General features: G+C 61.2%; 1 protein-coding gene across 1 annotated transcript in view; it reads right to left on the bottom strand.

Moving 5' to 3' along the window:
- The window catches only part of STAG3 (stromal antigen 3), a 29,960-nt gene extending 16,265 nt beyond the window's left edge, over positions 1 to 13,695 (bottom strand). The window contains 19 exon segments of the mRNA XM_045001562.1: positions 837 to 1,037; positions 1,524 to 1,613; positions 1,886 to 1,978; positions 2,187 to 2,290; positions 2,395 to 2,506; positions 2,589 to 2,688; positions 3,042 to 3,149; positions 3,298 to 3,377; positions 3,606 to 3,704; positions 3,828 to 3,951; positions 4,118 to 4,191; positions 4,401 to 4,552; positions 6,198 to 6,402; positions 8,968 to 9,044; positions 9,321 to 9,417; positions 10,144 to 10,257; positions 10,662 to 10,773; positions 11,731 to 11,869; positions 13,498 to 13,695. Of these exon segments, the coding sequence (XP_044857497.1) occupies positions 837 to 1,037; positions 1,524 to 1,613; positions 1,886 to 1,978; positions 2,187 to 2,290; positions 2,395 to 2,506; positions 2,589 to 2,688; positions 3,042 to 3,149; positions 3,298 to 3,377; positions 3,606 to 3,704; positions 3,828 to 3,951; positions 4,118 to 4,191; positions 4,401 to 4,552; positions 6,198 to 6,402; positions 8,968 to 9,044; positions 9,321 to 9,417; positions 10,144 to 10,257; positions 10,662 to 10,773; positions 11,731 to 11,834 (2,046 nt within the window). The 5' untranslated portion in view covers positions 11,835 to 11,869; positions 13,498 to 13,695.
- Between the last annotated feature and the right edge of the window lie 133 nt (positions 13,696 to 13,828).

Genomic DNA, 13,828 nt, shown 5'->3' with positions numbered 1-13,828 from the left:
GGTCTAAGTGGAAGAGACGGCCCAGACTGCACCAGCAGCGAGGTTCCCCCACTGACAGCTCAGCTGAAATCACTGAGAGCTGGGTGGAACCTCAAGAGACATGCGAACAAACATGGCTGGGGCACCCGACTTTCTATTTAAGCAAGAGATACCACACACTACGAACTGGAGGCCAATGTTAAGGGCGTTGTCACTTGCTCATCCTGAAGCTGAACACTGGTCCCGAACAAGACCAGCAAATGCTCACTATCTTTCTGCAAGAAACTCAGCTGACTGGCTAGAAGCGTGCGGTGCAACAGTGAAAGACTCAACAGTTGAAAAAGCGAAGACCTCTCTCACCCCATTCAAAAGATTTGCATCCATGGCTGATGAAGGCACCGATGCAGATGGGCATCAAGTATTAAGTCATTGTGTACGTTATCTTGATGTCAGGGGTAGGCCACTAGATGCATTTCTAGATGTTCAAGTTATAGAAGACACATCGGCTGCATCTGTGACAGCCCACATCTTAGAAGAGTTAAATGTAGACTTACGAGAGAGAGAATGGCAATAGTCTTCTCTGAACGTAGAAGCAAAAGTCATCCACCAGCCTCACTCCTTAGATCCAGCCCATCTTGCTAGATACTTTCCAAAGTCAGTAATAATGACTGGAGGAATTTTAAGACAACAGCCTAGGATCGCTCTTTGGTGAGCTTCCCAGCGTGCAGTCCCCTCTGCTTGCGCAGCTCGACCAGGTCCCTCTTAAGGCGATGGTGATACATCTACCATTCCAGCCCCTAGCACTCCCTTCCCACGGGGTCCCGACCCTAGCCCCCGGCCACAGCCCTGGGAGGTACCTGGAGGAGCTCGGACACCTCCTGCTGGAACTTGTCAGCCAGCGTGTCCACAAGGCGGCTGCGTGCCAAGTCCACGCGGCTGTAGAAGGTGAACTCCGGGTTGCAGAGCACATATAGCGCCTGGGCGGCAGCCTCGAGCACCTCCTGGCCAGTGTGCTTCTCCACCACCTCCCGCAGCTGGGCCAGCAGCTGCTCTAGGTACTGTGGGGGAGAGAGGGTATGGTGGGGCTGGGCAGAGGTGGGAGAACTCCTGGGAACAGACTGGAGAAGGAAAAGGGGGATCTCCAGCTCCTGCAGAGGGAGGAGACGGGCTCGCAGGCGGTGACTCGCTGTACCCCTCTCCAGGGAGACCCCCAGCACTACTTGCATCACTGTGAGGGGAGGGGTTCCCAGACAGCACAGTGCAACTCAGCAAGCACATCAAAGGAAGCAGCTAAGCACATCCCCCCACTCCAGATGCTCCTGTTCCCATGGCACTGCAGGCCCCAGAGCACCTGGGTCTCCCCTGCTCCTGGACTGGCAGCTCTGGAGCTAGGACTCCTGGGTTCTATTCCTGCCTCTGGGAGGGATGTGGGGGGCTGGGGCTGGGAGCCAGGACTCCTGGGTTCTCTCCCTGGCTATGGGAGGGACGTAGGGGGCTGGGGCTGGGAGCCGGGAGCCAAGATTGCTAAGCCCCACCCTCAGTACCTTCTCCAGCCGCCCACTGCTGTAGAGGCGGAGGTTGAAGTAGCGCGGAGCAGCCAGCAGGAGCGTCACCTTCTCCGCATCAGCTGAGAACTGCGGGAGCAGAGCAGGTGTCACTCAAGCAGGGAGGCAGCAGCAGGATGGGCAGAGATGCCCCCCCCTTGCACCCCCCACTACGTACAGCTGGGAATGGCCTCACAGCAGAATCCTCCAGCTTATGGCATGTGAGGCCCTGAGGTGCCCGGGAAGGGCAAAGGCCAGACCCAGGGTTCCTGCTACATGGCCCCTCCCTCCCCAGCGCAGGTGAAGGGGCCCAGGGTGCACCTCTGGGAGGTTCCCTCCCTGCACCCCCCCCCCCCGTTTACCTTGGCCAGCAGCTGGGGCAGCAGCGGGATGAGGTACCGAGTGAGTTTCTCCCTGTCGTCCTCCTGGGCCTTCCGCTCCCGCGCTGAGAGCACCTGGGGCAGGGATGGTGCTGTGAGAGCTGGCTCCCCTGCCCGGTGGCTGCAGACGGTGCGGCGTGCACACCTCCGGGCAGCGGCACAGGGACCCCTTGGGGGAGTGCTGATGTCTCCGGGCCCACGGGGACACATCACCCAGAGCCACCCAGCCACCCTGGGGGAGCTGATGGACTGCGCTCCCCTCCCTGCTCTCGGGCACATTTACCTTCTTGCCAGGGCCCCTGCCGACGGGCGGCTTCCCCTCCGTGGCCTGGCGCATGCTGGACACCAGGATCTCGATCAGGGCGTTTTCCTGCTGGTCGCCCCAGCCTGTTGGGGGGAGAGGGATCAGGACCAGCCCCGAAGGCTGCCAGGCAGCCGTGACGCCCCTGCCACCCCGTGTGTCGCGTTGCAGCCTCCTGTCCCTCACTCACCCTCCTCCGGGGACCCCTCCAGCAGCAGGTGCGTCAGGCCGTCCCAGTCCTTCAGCAGGGGGGCAGCACAGTCCCACAAGCTGTCCACCAGGTACGCCGCATGCTCGTGGAGCTGGGGGAGGAAAGGGGAGACCTGGTGACACTAGCCCCCACAGACTCCCCCATGCTCCTCCCAGCCCCACGGTGCCCCTCACCTCGCTCTGGATGAAGAAAGCCAGCAGCAGCCTGAAGAAGTCCCTGCTCCCCGCCCGGCGCCCCTTCTCCTTCCTGCCTTCCCAATCCTGGTCAAACTGCCTGCAAACCACACACACATCAGAGAGGGGAGAGCCAGGACGCCTGGATTCTCTCCCTTGCTCTGGGAAGGGAGTGGGGGCTGGTGGGCTGGGGAATTTGGGGGCTGGGAGCCAGGACTCCTGGGTTCTCTCCCCTGCTCTTGAGGGGGGGAGTGGGGGCTGGTGGGTTGGAGCAGGGGAGAGGGAATGTTCTCTCTCAGCCACCTGTGAAAAGCACAGGCTGAGATTGCAGGTTAAGGCCTGAAGGGAGGAGGGAGGTGAAACCCCTCTGACAGGGGTGGTTGTGGTTGTGTATATTTGTTGGCAGCCCCACGCCCCCTGCTGGCGGTGCTGTGACCGCGTTCAGTCACTCACTTCTTGTAAAGAAACTCCCCGGCGGCAGCAGCCAGCGCCCGGTTGGAAGCATACACCACGGGGTAAACGGCCTCGCAGTCCTCATCTGTCAGCATCTCCTCCATGTTCCTGCCCACGGAGCGGGAGGGGCTCAGCCTGAGCAGGGAGAGGGGTCTCCAGCTGCCCCACACCATGGGGCTCACTACGTGCCCTCCCAGCTTCCTTACGTGCCCGGCCTCCCCCCGTGGCCCCGCTTGGCTCCCAGCTCCGTACTCACTGCAGGATCAGGGTCAGCAGCTTGATGGCCTCCACACCCACGTTGGGTTCTTTGTCCAGGACCATGGACACCATGCGATCCTGAGAGCCACCAAACGGAGAGTCACTCATGGGGGGGAGGGGGGCACTGCAGGACGGGTAAGGGCCCCACAGGAGGGAGGTGTCCCAGGGCGCGCTGCAGGGGGACAGATGGGGGGCAGGGCAGGGCTCCCAGGAGGGGGTATCCCAGGGGCAGGATCCCCAGGACTGGGGGGCGTCCCAGGGGCAGGCTCCCGAGGAGGGGGGGGCGTCCCGGGGCAGCGCACTCACCTTGAAGCGGCTGGTGAAGAGCTCCATGCGGGCAGCCAGCTCCCGGCTGCGGTACAGCCCCTGCAGGGCCTTCAGGCACTTGAACCGCACCTCTCGCTGCTGTGGGCACAGAGAGGCTGAGAGCCAGGCCAGCCCCAGCGGCCGCCCCTTCCCTGCCCCACAGGCCAGAGCCCCCTCGGGCTCTCCGTGCTCCCCTCCAGCCCCCAGGCCCCAGCCCCCCACCTTGTCGTGCAGGGTCCAGCCGATGTATTTGAGGTAGCTGTCTGTCAGGAAGGAGGCGCTGTAGCTCTGCATCCAGTTCCCCATCTCCTCTATGCAGATGGCCCGGATCTCAGGCACCACGTCCCTGCCAGACAAGACATGCAGCATGCCCCTGTGGTGCCCCCCCCGCATGCACGAGCCCCCGTCCTGCCCCCAGCCTCACGTGCAGACGGCACACTGCCGGGCCAGGGCAAGCCAGGGACGCGCTGCAGAGCCACACCCAGCTGGCGGGGCCCCCTCCCCGCACTCACCGGTAGCGATGCACAAAGACCCCTTTGAAGATGGCGTTCATCATGTTCTCGATCTCCTTCTGCTGTTCCTGGAGCTGAGACAGACACCGGCATCACCCACCCCACTCCTGCAGGCCCTGCTCCTACCAGCCCAGCACCCTCCCCCAGCACCACCCTGCCCCTACCGTCCCAACACTCCCATCCCATCCCCACCAGGCCAGCACTCCTGGCACCACGCCCCACCCCACCAACCCAGCGTCCCCTAGCGCTGCGCCTGCCAGCCCAGGGCCTAGTCTTCACTCACCTCCCTGCGCTTCTCCAGCAGCGCCTCTAGCTTGTCCATGGCCCTGCGGCTCGGCCCCTTGCTCCTCTCCGCCTCATACTGCCGCTGGTTGTTGTCTTTGTGCAGGCTGACGCTCAGCGCCACCCTCACCAGCGCCGTCATCAGCTTCATGGCTGGCAAAGAGCATGGAGTGAGCAAAAGGGGGAGCTCTGCATGTACCCCCGTAACGGAGCCCAAGGATCAGGGCTACTCTAGAAGGAACCCCAGGGGTCTCCTCGTCTTTCAGGGGAGGGCCCGCGGTTCGCTGCGACACTCTCACGCCGCTGTCAGAACAGCCGGGTTTATTCGTGAAGCGGCGCACAGCACAGGAAGCTTAGGGGACTCTAGAGAAATGAAGGTTAAAGCGTCGTCCATTCTGGGTAGCCCAGAGCCCAGCCACGCTGTAGGGAACCCCTGTCTGTCCGTCCATCCGACCGCCCCAGACTCCAGCCGACAGCCCCCACACCTTCCAGCAGCCAGCCCTTGTCCCCCACCTCATCTAACTGTTTCTTCTGGAGCTGGGGAAATGCCGTTAGCCTCCCTGCTGAGAGGTGGGGGAGTCCATCTCCCTCGGGGTCCTGGCGACTGGATCTGCCCTTGTGTTCTCAAAGAGCGCCACTAATATGGGACCTGAGGCCCAGACAGCTAGCACCCACCCCTCAGCCTCCTCGCCTGCCCCGAGAGCAGACAGTCACCGCCTGCCCGCTCCCCCCAGCCTAGACTCAGAGACCCATAGAAGATCGGGGCCGGAAGGGACCTCAGGAGGTATCTAGTCCAACCCCCTGCTCAGAGCAGGACCAACCCCAACCAAATCATCCCAGCCAGGGCTCTGTCAAGCCTGACCTTAAAAACTTCTAAGGGTGGAGATCCCACCCCCTCCCTAGGGAACCCATTCCAGTGCTTCACCACCCTCCTAGGGAAATAGTGTTTCCTAATATCCACCCTAGACCTGCCCCACTGCAACTTGAGACCATTGCTCCTTGTTCTGTCATCTGCCACCACTGAGAACAGTCTAGATCCATCCTCTTTGGAACCCCCTTTCAGGTAGTTGAATGAGGGGGATTTGATAGCTGCTTTCTTCTCTTCTGCAGACTAAACAAGCCCAGTTCCCTCAGCCTCTCCTGGGAAGTCATGTGCTCCAGCCCCCTGATCATTTTTGTTGCCCTCCACTGGACTCTCTCCAATTTATCCACATCCTTCTTGTAGTGTGGGGCCCAAAACTGGACCCAGTCTCCAGATGAGGCCTCACCAATGTCGAATAGAGGGGAATGATCACGTCCCTTGATCTGCTGGCAATGCCCCTACTTATACACCCCACAATGCCGTTAGCCTTCTTGGCAACAAGGGCCCACTGCTGACTCCTATCCAGCTTCTCGGCCACTGTAACCCCTAGATCCTTTTCTGCAGAACGGCTGCTTAGCCATTCGGGCCCTAGTCTGTGTCAGTGCCCGGGATTCTTCCGTCTTAAGTGCAGGACTCTGCACTTGTTCCGGCCTGGGTAACAATGCAGCATACAGGGGAAACTGAGATACAAACAGGACTCATAACAATATTACAAGATAGCCTCTTTGCAGAGGAGAGTGTGAGGGTATCCGGGGGCTCCCAGCCCTCTGAGCTCATACAGGAACGCACTGCAGCATGCCAGGATTCCCCACACCCCCGCTGTCTCCATTCTAACCACCAGACCCCCCTCTCTTCCCTGCAGTGGGAGCAGACCCCAGGCACCCTGCTCTAACTGCTACCCTGCAGATGCCGTTCGCGTTCCCGGGCAGGACTCACCTGCGAGGGTGCTGGTGTGGCGGAAGGCGCGCACCTGGGAGTCGGAGAGGCCAGTGAGCAGGGAGATGAGGGTGTCCATGAGATACTCGTCGTAGATGATGCTGTACTGACAACGTTGCACCAGCACTGTCACCAGCTCACAGAATCCCGCCTGGAACTTTCGCCAGGGCCGGGTGGTCAGGACCAGCGGGTACTCGGCAGAGTCCTGCGGAGGGGAGGACAGGGAAGGCACGAGGGGTGACACTGGCGTGAACGCAGATGTGCCCAGTTACACCTCTGGCCATTTTCTCGATCCTCCTCCAAAGGCCGGGGGTCATGTGTGGTCTCCACTGAAAGCTAAGGATTAGCGATCACCATGGTTACTGAGAGATGTTTGCACAGGAACTATTTTAAGAGCGATGTAAAATATAGCCTCATTCTGTTCCAAAACTGTGGGAGCTGAAACATGTCATCTGAAGCAGGGTGCGCCTCAGAGCTAACTCAGCCAAGAGCGAGGATAATTAACCTCCTTCGACCCAGCCCAACCCTGTGCTTACAGTCTGGGCAATATGCAGGCCTGAGCATTTAGACAGAAGAACCCCACGAAAACCCTCGGAGCAGGGAACCCATAATGAAACACCCTCATTATGAAAAGAGACAGAAAGTCTGGGAGAAGGACGGGCACGAGATGTGATCCACTCTGCAGCCAACACTTCGTCAGCAGCAGTGTCTGCTGTCATGGGATAAAAGGAAAGGTCCTTTCATGGATTGAGAACTGGTTAAAGGACAGGGAACAAAGGGTAGGAATTAATGGTAAATTCTCAGAATGGAGAGGGGTAACTAGTGGTGTTCCCCAAGGGTCAGTCCTAGGACCAATCCTATTCAATTTATTCATAAATGATCTGGAGAAAGGGGTAAACAGTGAGGTGGCAAAGTTTGCAGATGATACTAAACTGCTCAAGATAGTTAAGACAAAAGCAGATTGTGAAGAACTTCAAAAAGATCTCACAAAACTAAGTGATTGGGCAACAAAATGGCAAATGAAATTTAATGTGGATAAATGTAAAGTAATGCACATTGGAAAAAATAACCCCAACTATACATACACCATGATGGGGGCTAATTTAGCTACAACGAGTCAGGAGAAAGATCTTGGAGTTATCGTGGATAGTTCTCTGAAGATGTCCACGCAGTGTGCAGAGGCGGTCAAAAAAAGCAAACAGGATGTTAGGAATCATTAAAAAAGGGGATAGAGAATAAGACTGAATATATTATTGCCCTTATATAAATCCATGGTACGCCCACATCTCGAATACTGTGTACAGATGTGGTCTCCTCACCTCAAAAAAGATATTCTAGCACTAGAAAAGGTTCAGAAAAGAGCAACTAAAATGATTAGGGGTTTAGAGAGGGTCCCATATGAGGAAAGATTAAAGAGGATAGGACTCTTCAGTTTGGAAAAGAGAAGACTAAGGGGGGACATGATAGAGGTATATAAAATCATGAGTGATGTTGAGAAAGTGGATAAGGAAAAGTTATTTACTTATTCCCATAATACAAGAACTAGGGGGTCACCAAATGAAATTAATAGGCAACAGGTTTAAAACAAATAAAAGGAAGTTCTTCTTCACGCAGCGCATAGTCAACTTGTGGAACTCCTTACCTGAGGAGGTTGTGAAGGCTAGGACTATAACAATGTTTAAAAGGGGACTGGATAAATTCATGGTGGCTAAGTCCATAAATGGCTATTAGCCAGGATGGGTAAGAATGGTGTGCCTAGCCTCTGTTCGTCAGAGGATGGAGATGGATGGCAGGAGAGAGATCACTTGATCATTGCCTGTTAGGTTCACTCCCTCAGGGGCACCTGGCATTGGCCACTGTCGGTAGACAGATACTGGGCTAGATGGACCTCTGGTCTGACCCGGTACGGCCTTTCTTATGTTCTTATGTTCTTAAAGCGGATCCCAGCTTTCTGGGCTGGACAAGTGCTGTCAGGACGGATCACTGGGTTAGAAACACCTTATGGGGCTGTTAGTAAGTACAGGCTACAGACTGCAAGTCAGGCGTTTCTTTGTCCTGTACCCTTATGTTTCCAAATCTGTTTCCTGGCTTTTATTTGACTCTTTAGCTTGAGTTTTGTTAAATCCGCTTCACTCCGGTTTTACTAGACACCCATCTAAGAGCCCTGTGCTCAGGAGTGTTGAGCAGAGCAGAGCAGAGGCTGGTGGAGTGGGGCGTGCTGCTTCCACGGTGTGCACTGCGGGTGTCTGGAAGATAAGGGGCTGGGCACTCGAGTGCGTGTGGACTGCTAGCCCGCACTGGGAAAGAGGGGGCTTGTGACAGCCCAGAGTGGAAGCCCTGTGCTGCCAGCAGTTTTGGGAGCGTGTACCCCAGTGGGCACAGAAAAGGCTCTCTCATACACCGTAAGCAGGGGGCAGCGATTTACCAAGAGGCATGGGGGGGCACCGCCCACTGCCCCTATGCCAGCCCCCACGCTTCTCCGACTCCTCCCAGCCACCCTGCCCCTTTACAGGGGATCAGCTGGGCCTATATCCAGAGGGCAGCATCACCCCCATCCACCCCACTGGAAACTAGGGCGACCAGACAGCAAGTGTGTGAAAAATCGGGATGGGGGTCAGGTGGTAATAGGAGCCTATATAAGTAAAAGGCCCAAACATCAGGACTGTCCCTATAAAATCGGGACGTCTGGTCACCCTACCGGAAACTCCCTACTGCCCTGGGAGCCCTGCCTGGATCGCCCCTCCCTCCCCGTGCCCCACACACTGGGCACCTCATCAAACTGCTCCGTCAGCTGCTGGATGATCTCCGAGTTTTGCTGCTTCCTGAACATCTCCGGGGTCACCACACCTGCCAAGGGGAGAGAGGTGAGAGCAGGCGGCATGGGGACAACCAACCAGGACTCCTGCCCTGGGCTCCCCACAACCCACAAACTACCCAGGGATCTCTCAGCAGTTCCTCCCCTGGCAGAGGCAGGGAATGGGGCTTGGAGCTCACCCTAAAAAGAGGTGTTGGGAGCAAATCCAGAGGTGGGTACCAGCGCGAGGAGCCGGGCTGTGCCACACAGACACAGGTGGGTCCAGCGCTGGGCCAGGGATCTCAGGATGCAGGCCCAGGGCCTCTCACCTTTGCAGCCACAGGAGCGGATGAAGAAGTTGACGAGCTCCAGGATCCCGGCTTCCTTGTTCTGCTTGTAGCTCTCCAGCCAGTCGTCCACCACGGACTTAGGGGGCAGGAGACGTGAGGAAAGAGACAGAAGGAGAAGTAGGGGTTACGCAGGGCGTGGGACACAGAGATAGGGCCTGGGCACCTCAAGTCGAACAGTGAGTCAGCAGAGCCGGGGAGAGAACCCAGAGTCCTGGCTCCCAGCCCCCCCTGCTCTAACCCACCAGCCCCCACTCCCCTCCCAGAGCCGGGGAGAGAACCCAGGAGTCCTGGCTCCAGCCCTCCCTGCTCTAACCCACCAGCCCCCACTCCCCTCCCAGCGCCGGGGAGAGAACCCAGGAGTCCTGGCTCCCAGCCCCCCTGCTCTAACCCACCAGCCCCCACTCCCCTCCCAGAGCCAGGGAGAGAACCCAGGAGTCCTGGCTCCCAGCCCCCCCTGCTCTAACCTACCAGCCCCCACTCCCCTCCCAGAGCCGGGGAGAGAACCCAGGAGTCCTGGCTCCCAGGCCCCCTGCTCTAACCCACCAGCCCCCACTCCCCTCCCAGAGCCGGGGAGAGAACCCAGGAGTCCTGGCTCCCAGCCCCCCTGCTCTAACCCACCAGCCCCCACTCCCCTCCCAGAGCCAGGGAGAGAACCCAGGAGTCCTGGCTCCCAGCCCCCCTGCTCTAATCACCAGCCCCCACTCCCCTCCCAGAGCCAGGGAGAGAACCCAGAGTCCCAGTGAGACTCCAGTGCAGTGACATGGGGAGGGTGGAAGCAGGGGGGTGAAGGGAGCGTGGTTACCTCCATGGCACTCTTCGCCAGCCTCACTACCTCAAAGAGGTTGCTGGGCTCTGGGTTTCTCTCAGCCAGGCTCTCCCCATCTCTGCTGGCGTCTTTCCGGGGTCGCTTGGCTGCCTGGGGGAGGGGGGGGAGGAGAAAAGACACAGGCTGAGCCCTGGGTTCGAGTGTATCACAGCTTCATGAGAAGTGTCCCAGAGAGACACCGCTGAATGCATGGTGCAGGGAGGCTCCTGCCCTGGCTGGCCACAGCAGGGGGATGGGGGCAGCTGGGACCAGGGGCAGAAGCTCCTGGGCTCTGCTGCCCTGCATCACATCAGCTCCATGGCACAAGGCTGGCTGAAGCAGAAGAGCTGGGATCACACTGAGTGGGGGCAGAGAGAGACGGCGGCGGGGCGGGCACAGAGGACCAGGCTGAAGCTCAGGGGGTTGAGGGGAGGCTGGGGAGCCAAGGGGGTGTACCAGGGTGCAGCTCAGGGGGCTGGGAGACTGGAGAGGAGATGGGCAAGGGCCATGCATACCAGGGTGCGGCTAAGAGGGGTCCTAGCGTCCCGCTTGCCGCTCTTCCAGAGCGTGTCCTCAAAGTCACTGCCTGAATCGGCGCCACCTCCATCCTCACTGATGCTCAGGTCCCTGTGGGCAGAGCACACGTCCTGACCAGACAGCCCCCATGGCCTCACTGCCCCACCCGGCACACCCACACCACCCCAGCAACCTCTGGGGTCTGAGGACTCCCCAGGGCTAGCCGTGTAGGACTGGAAGGGACCTCGAGAGGTGAAACTAGCCCAGTCCCCTGCGCTGAGGCAGAACCAAGTATTATCTAAACCAGTGGTTTCCAAACTGGGGTACACGAGCTCTCGTCAGGGGGTCCGTGAGAAAAATCCTGTGATGGCAGACAACGCGCGGTGTTATCACCTACCGACCTTGTACCTGCGATCGCAGGTACATTACAACCCTCTCTCAGATGGGGGTACGCGGTACGTTATATTATCTGGAAGGGGCATGCAGCCTAAAACGTTTGAAAACCACTGAACTAAACCATCCCTGACAAGTGTGTGTCTAACCTGCTCTTAAAATCCTGCAATCTGTGCCCATCTTTCCTGAAGTGTGGGGCCCAGAACGGGACACATACTCCAGGTTAGGCCTCACCAGTGCTGACTGGAGCGTGTCATGCTTATATCACTCCTGCTAATACAACCCAGAAGGATGTTCACTTCTTTTGGCAGCACATTTATTTTGGGATCCACCTCCACCCCCAGATCCTTGCCTCAAGTACTCCTTCCTAGGCACTCACACTCCCCTTTTGTATTTGTGCAGTTGATTATTCCTCCCTCAGGGTAGAAATTTGCATTTGTCCTTGTTGAATTTCACCCCATTAGTTTCAGGCCGTTTCTCCCGTTGGTTGATTTGGAAGTCTAATCCTTGCATCCTGTTTGGTACCTTTCGCAAGCTGTGTAGGTGTGCTCTCTCTGCCATTGCCCAGTGCTAGCTCCTAACCCACCGCCCTCCAGCTTTCCCCCACACCGGCGGTCCTCCAGTGCTCCCCCCCACCCCCCAGACAGCCTGTACAGTGCTCTGCGCCCCACTCACGGGACGTCTGACGCCCCGGAGGCTGGCAGGGAGCCCATCTGCGCCACGGAGGAGCTGGAGCTGTGTGGGGAGTCGAGAACGCGGGCGGATTTCCGCAGTAACATGGCGGGAGGGAGCGAGGCCTGGATCCCGGAGCAGCCTGCGGGAAGAGCACAGCACACGGCACGGGATAGCGGGGACAACGGGGCCTCCCCAAAGGCCAACGAGGGGAAACCACCTGCAGAGTCACCCACCCCGGCTCTACGTACATGGAGACGGGCCCTGAGCCAGCCCAGCCACCCCACGGGGCCCTGCCATGCCCTGCCCTGGGGGAGTCACCCCCCTGCCTCTCCCTGCACAGGGACCCGCCCCAGGTGAGTCCCCTCCCCACAGGGACCCGCCCCAGGGGAGTCACCCCCTGCCCCTCCCCCCACAGGGACCCACCCCGGAGGAGTCACCCCCCGCCCCTCCCCCCACAGGGACCCGCCCCGGGGGAGTCACCCCCCTGCCCATCCCCCCACAGGGACCCGCCCCGGGGGAGTCACCCCCCTGCCCATCCCCCCACAGGGACCCGCCCCGGGGGAGTCACCCCCCTGCCCATCCCCCCACAGGGACCCGCCCCGGGGGAGTTCCCCTCGTCTCTCCCCAGAAGGACCCGCCCCAGCGGAGTCCCCACCTGCCCCTCCCCCCACAGGGACCCACCCCGGCAGAGTCCCCCCCCTGCCCCCACAGGGACCCGCCCCGGCAGAGTCCCCCCCTCCCCCCACCGGGACCCGCCCCGGCAGAGTCCCCCCCCTGCCCCCACAGGGACCCCCCCCGGCAGAGTCCCCCCACAGGGACCCCCCCCGGCAGAGTCCCCCCCTGCCCCTCTCCCCACAGGGACCCCCCCCGGCAGAGTCCCCCCCTGCCCCTCTCCCCACAGGGACCCCCCCCGGCAGAGTCCCCCCCCTGCCCCTCTCCCCACAGGGACCCCCCCCGGCAGAGTCCCCCCCTGCCCCTCTCCCCACAGGGACCCCCCCCGGCAGAGTCCCCCCCTGCCCCTCTCCCCACAGGGACCCCCCCCGGCAGAGTCCCCCCCCTGCCCCTCTCCCCACAGGGACCCGCCCCGGCAGTGTCCCCCCCCTGCCCCTCTCCCCACAGGGACCCCCCCCGGCTGAGTCCCCCCCTGCCCCTCTCCCCACAGGGACCCCCCCCGGCAGAGTCCCACCCTGCCCCTCTCCCTTCAGGGACCCCCCCCCGGCAGAGTCCCCCCCTGCCCCTCTCCCCACCGGGACCCCCCCCGGCAGAGTCCCCCCCTGCCCCTCTCCCCACAGGGACCCCCCCCCGGCCGAGGCCCCCCCTGCCCCTCTCCCCACAGGGACCCCCCCCGGCAGAGTCCCCCCCTGCCCCTCTCCCCACAGGGACCCCCCCGGCCGAGTCCCCCCCCTGCCCCTCTCCCCACAGGGACCCCCCCCGGCAGAGTCCCCCCCTGCCCCTCTCCCCACAGGGACCCCCCCCGGCAGAGTCCCCCCCTGCCCCTCTCCCCACAGGGACCCCCCCCCGGCAGAGTCCCCCCCTGCCCCTCTCCCCACAGGGACCCCCCCCGGCAGAGTCCCCCCCTGCCCCCACAGGGACCCGCCCCGCCAGAGTCCCCCCCTCCCCCCACATGGCCCCACCCGGGGCGGGCCCCACCCGGGGGGGTCCCCCCCCGCAGGGACAGAGGGGGCGGGGCTGCTCCTCGCGAGACCCCACCGCACCTCACGGCCGTGGCAAGGGCCGTTGGGGGGGGGCGGGGCAGGGCTCGCGCACCTCTCTCGCGCGCTGAGGCGAAGGGAAGGGGAGTCACGTGGGATGGAGCCTCGCGCCCCCTTCCCCCGCCTGGCGCGACACTCGAACGGCCGAGTTCTCCTCAGCCGCGAGCCCAGCGCGGGAAACGCTCAGGCCACGCCCCGCACGAGGAGCCGGCGCGCCAACCCTGCGCAGGCGCAGGGCCGCTGCCCGTTTCTTGCCAGCGGCCTAGCCCCGCCTCCTCCTGCCGGCCCCGCCCATCGACTCCCGGCCTCTGAGCGGAGACCACGCCCCCGCCGCTCCAGCCAGTCGTGGCCCAAGAAGCCCCACCCCTTCCCCTGGCTCCTCCCCC

The sequence above is a fragment of the Mauremys mutica genome, unplaced genomic scaffold (assembly GCF_020497125.1).
Source record: "Mauremys mutica isolate MM-2020 ecotype Southern unplaced genomic scaffold, ASM2049712v1 Super-Scaffold_328, whole genome shotgun sequence".
Classification (NCBI taxonomy): domain Eukaryota; kingdom Metazoa; phylum Chordata; order Testudines; family Geoemydidae; genus Mauremys; species Mauremys mutica.
The sequence above is the reverse complement of the archived record's forward strand: the minus strand, read 5'-3'. Positions and strand labels throughout refer to the sequence as shown.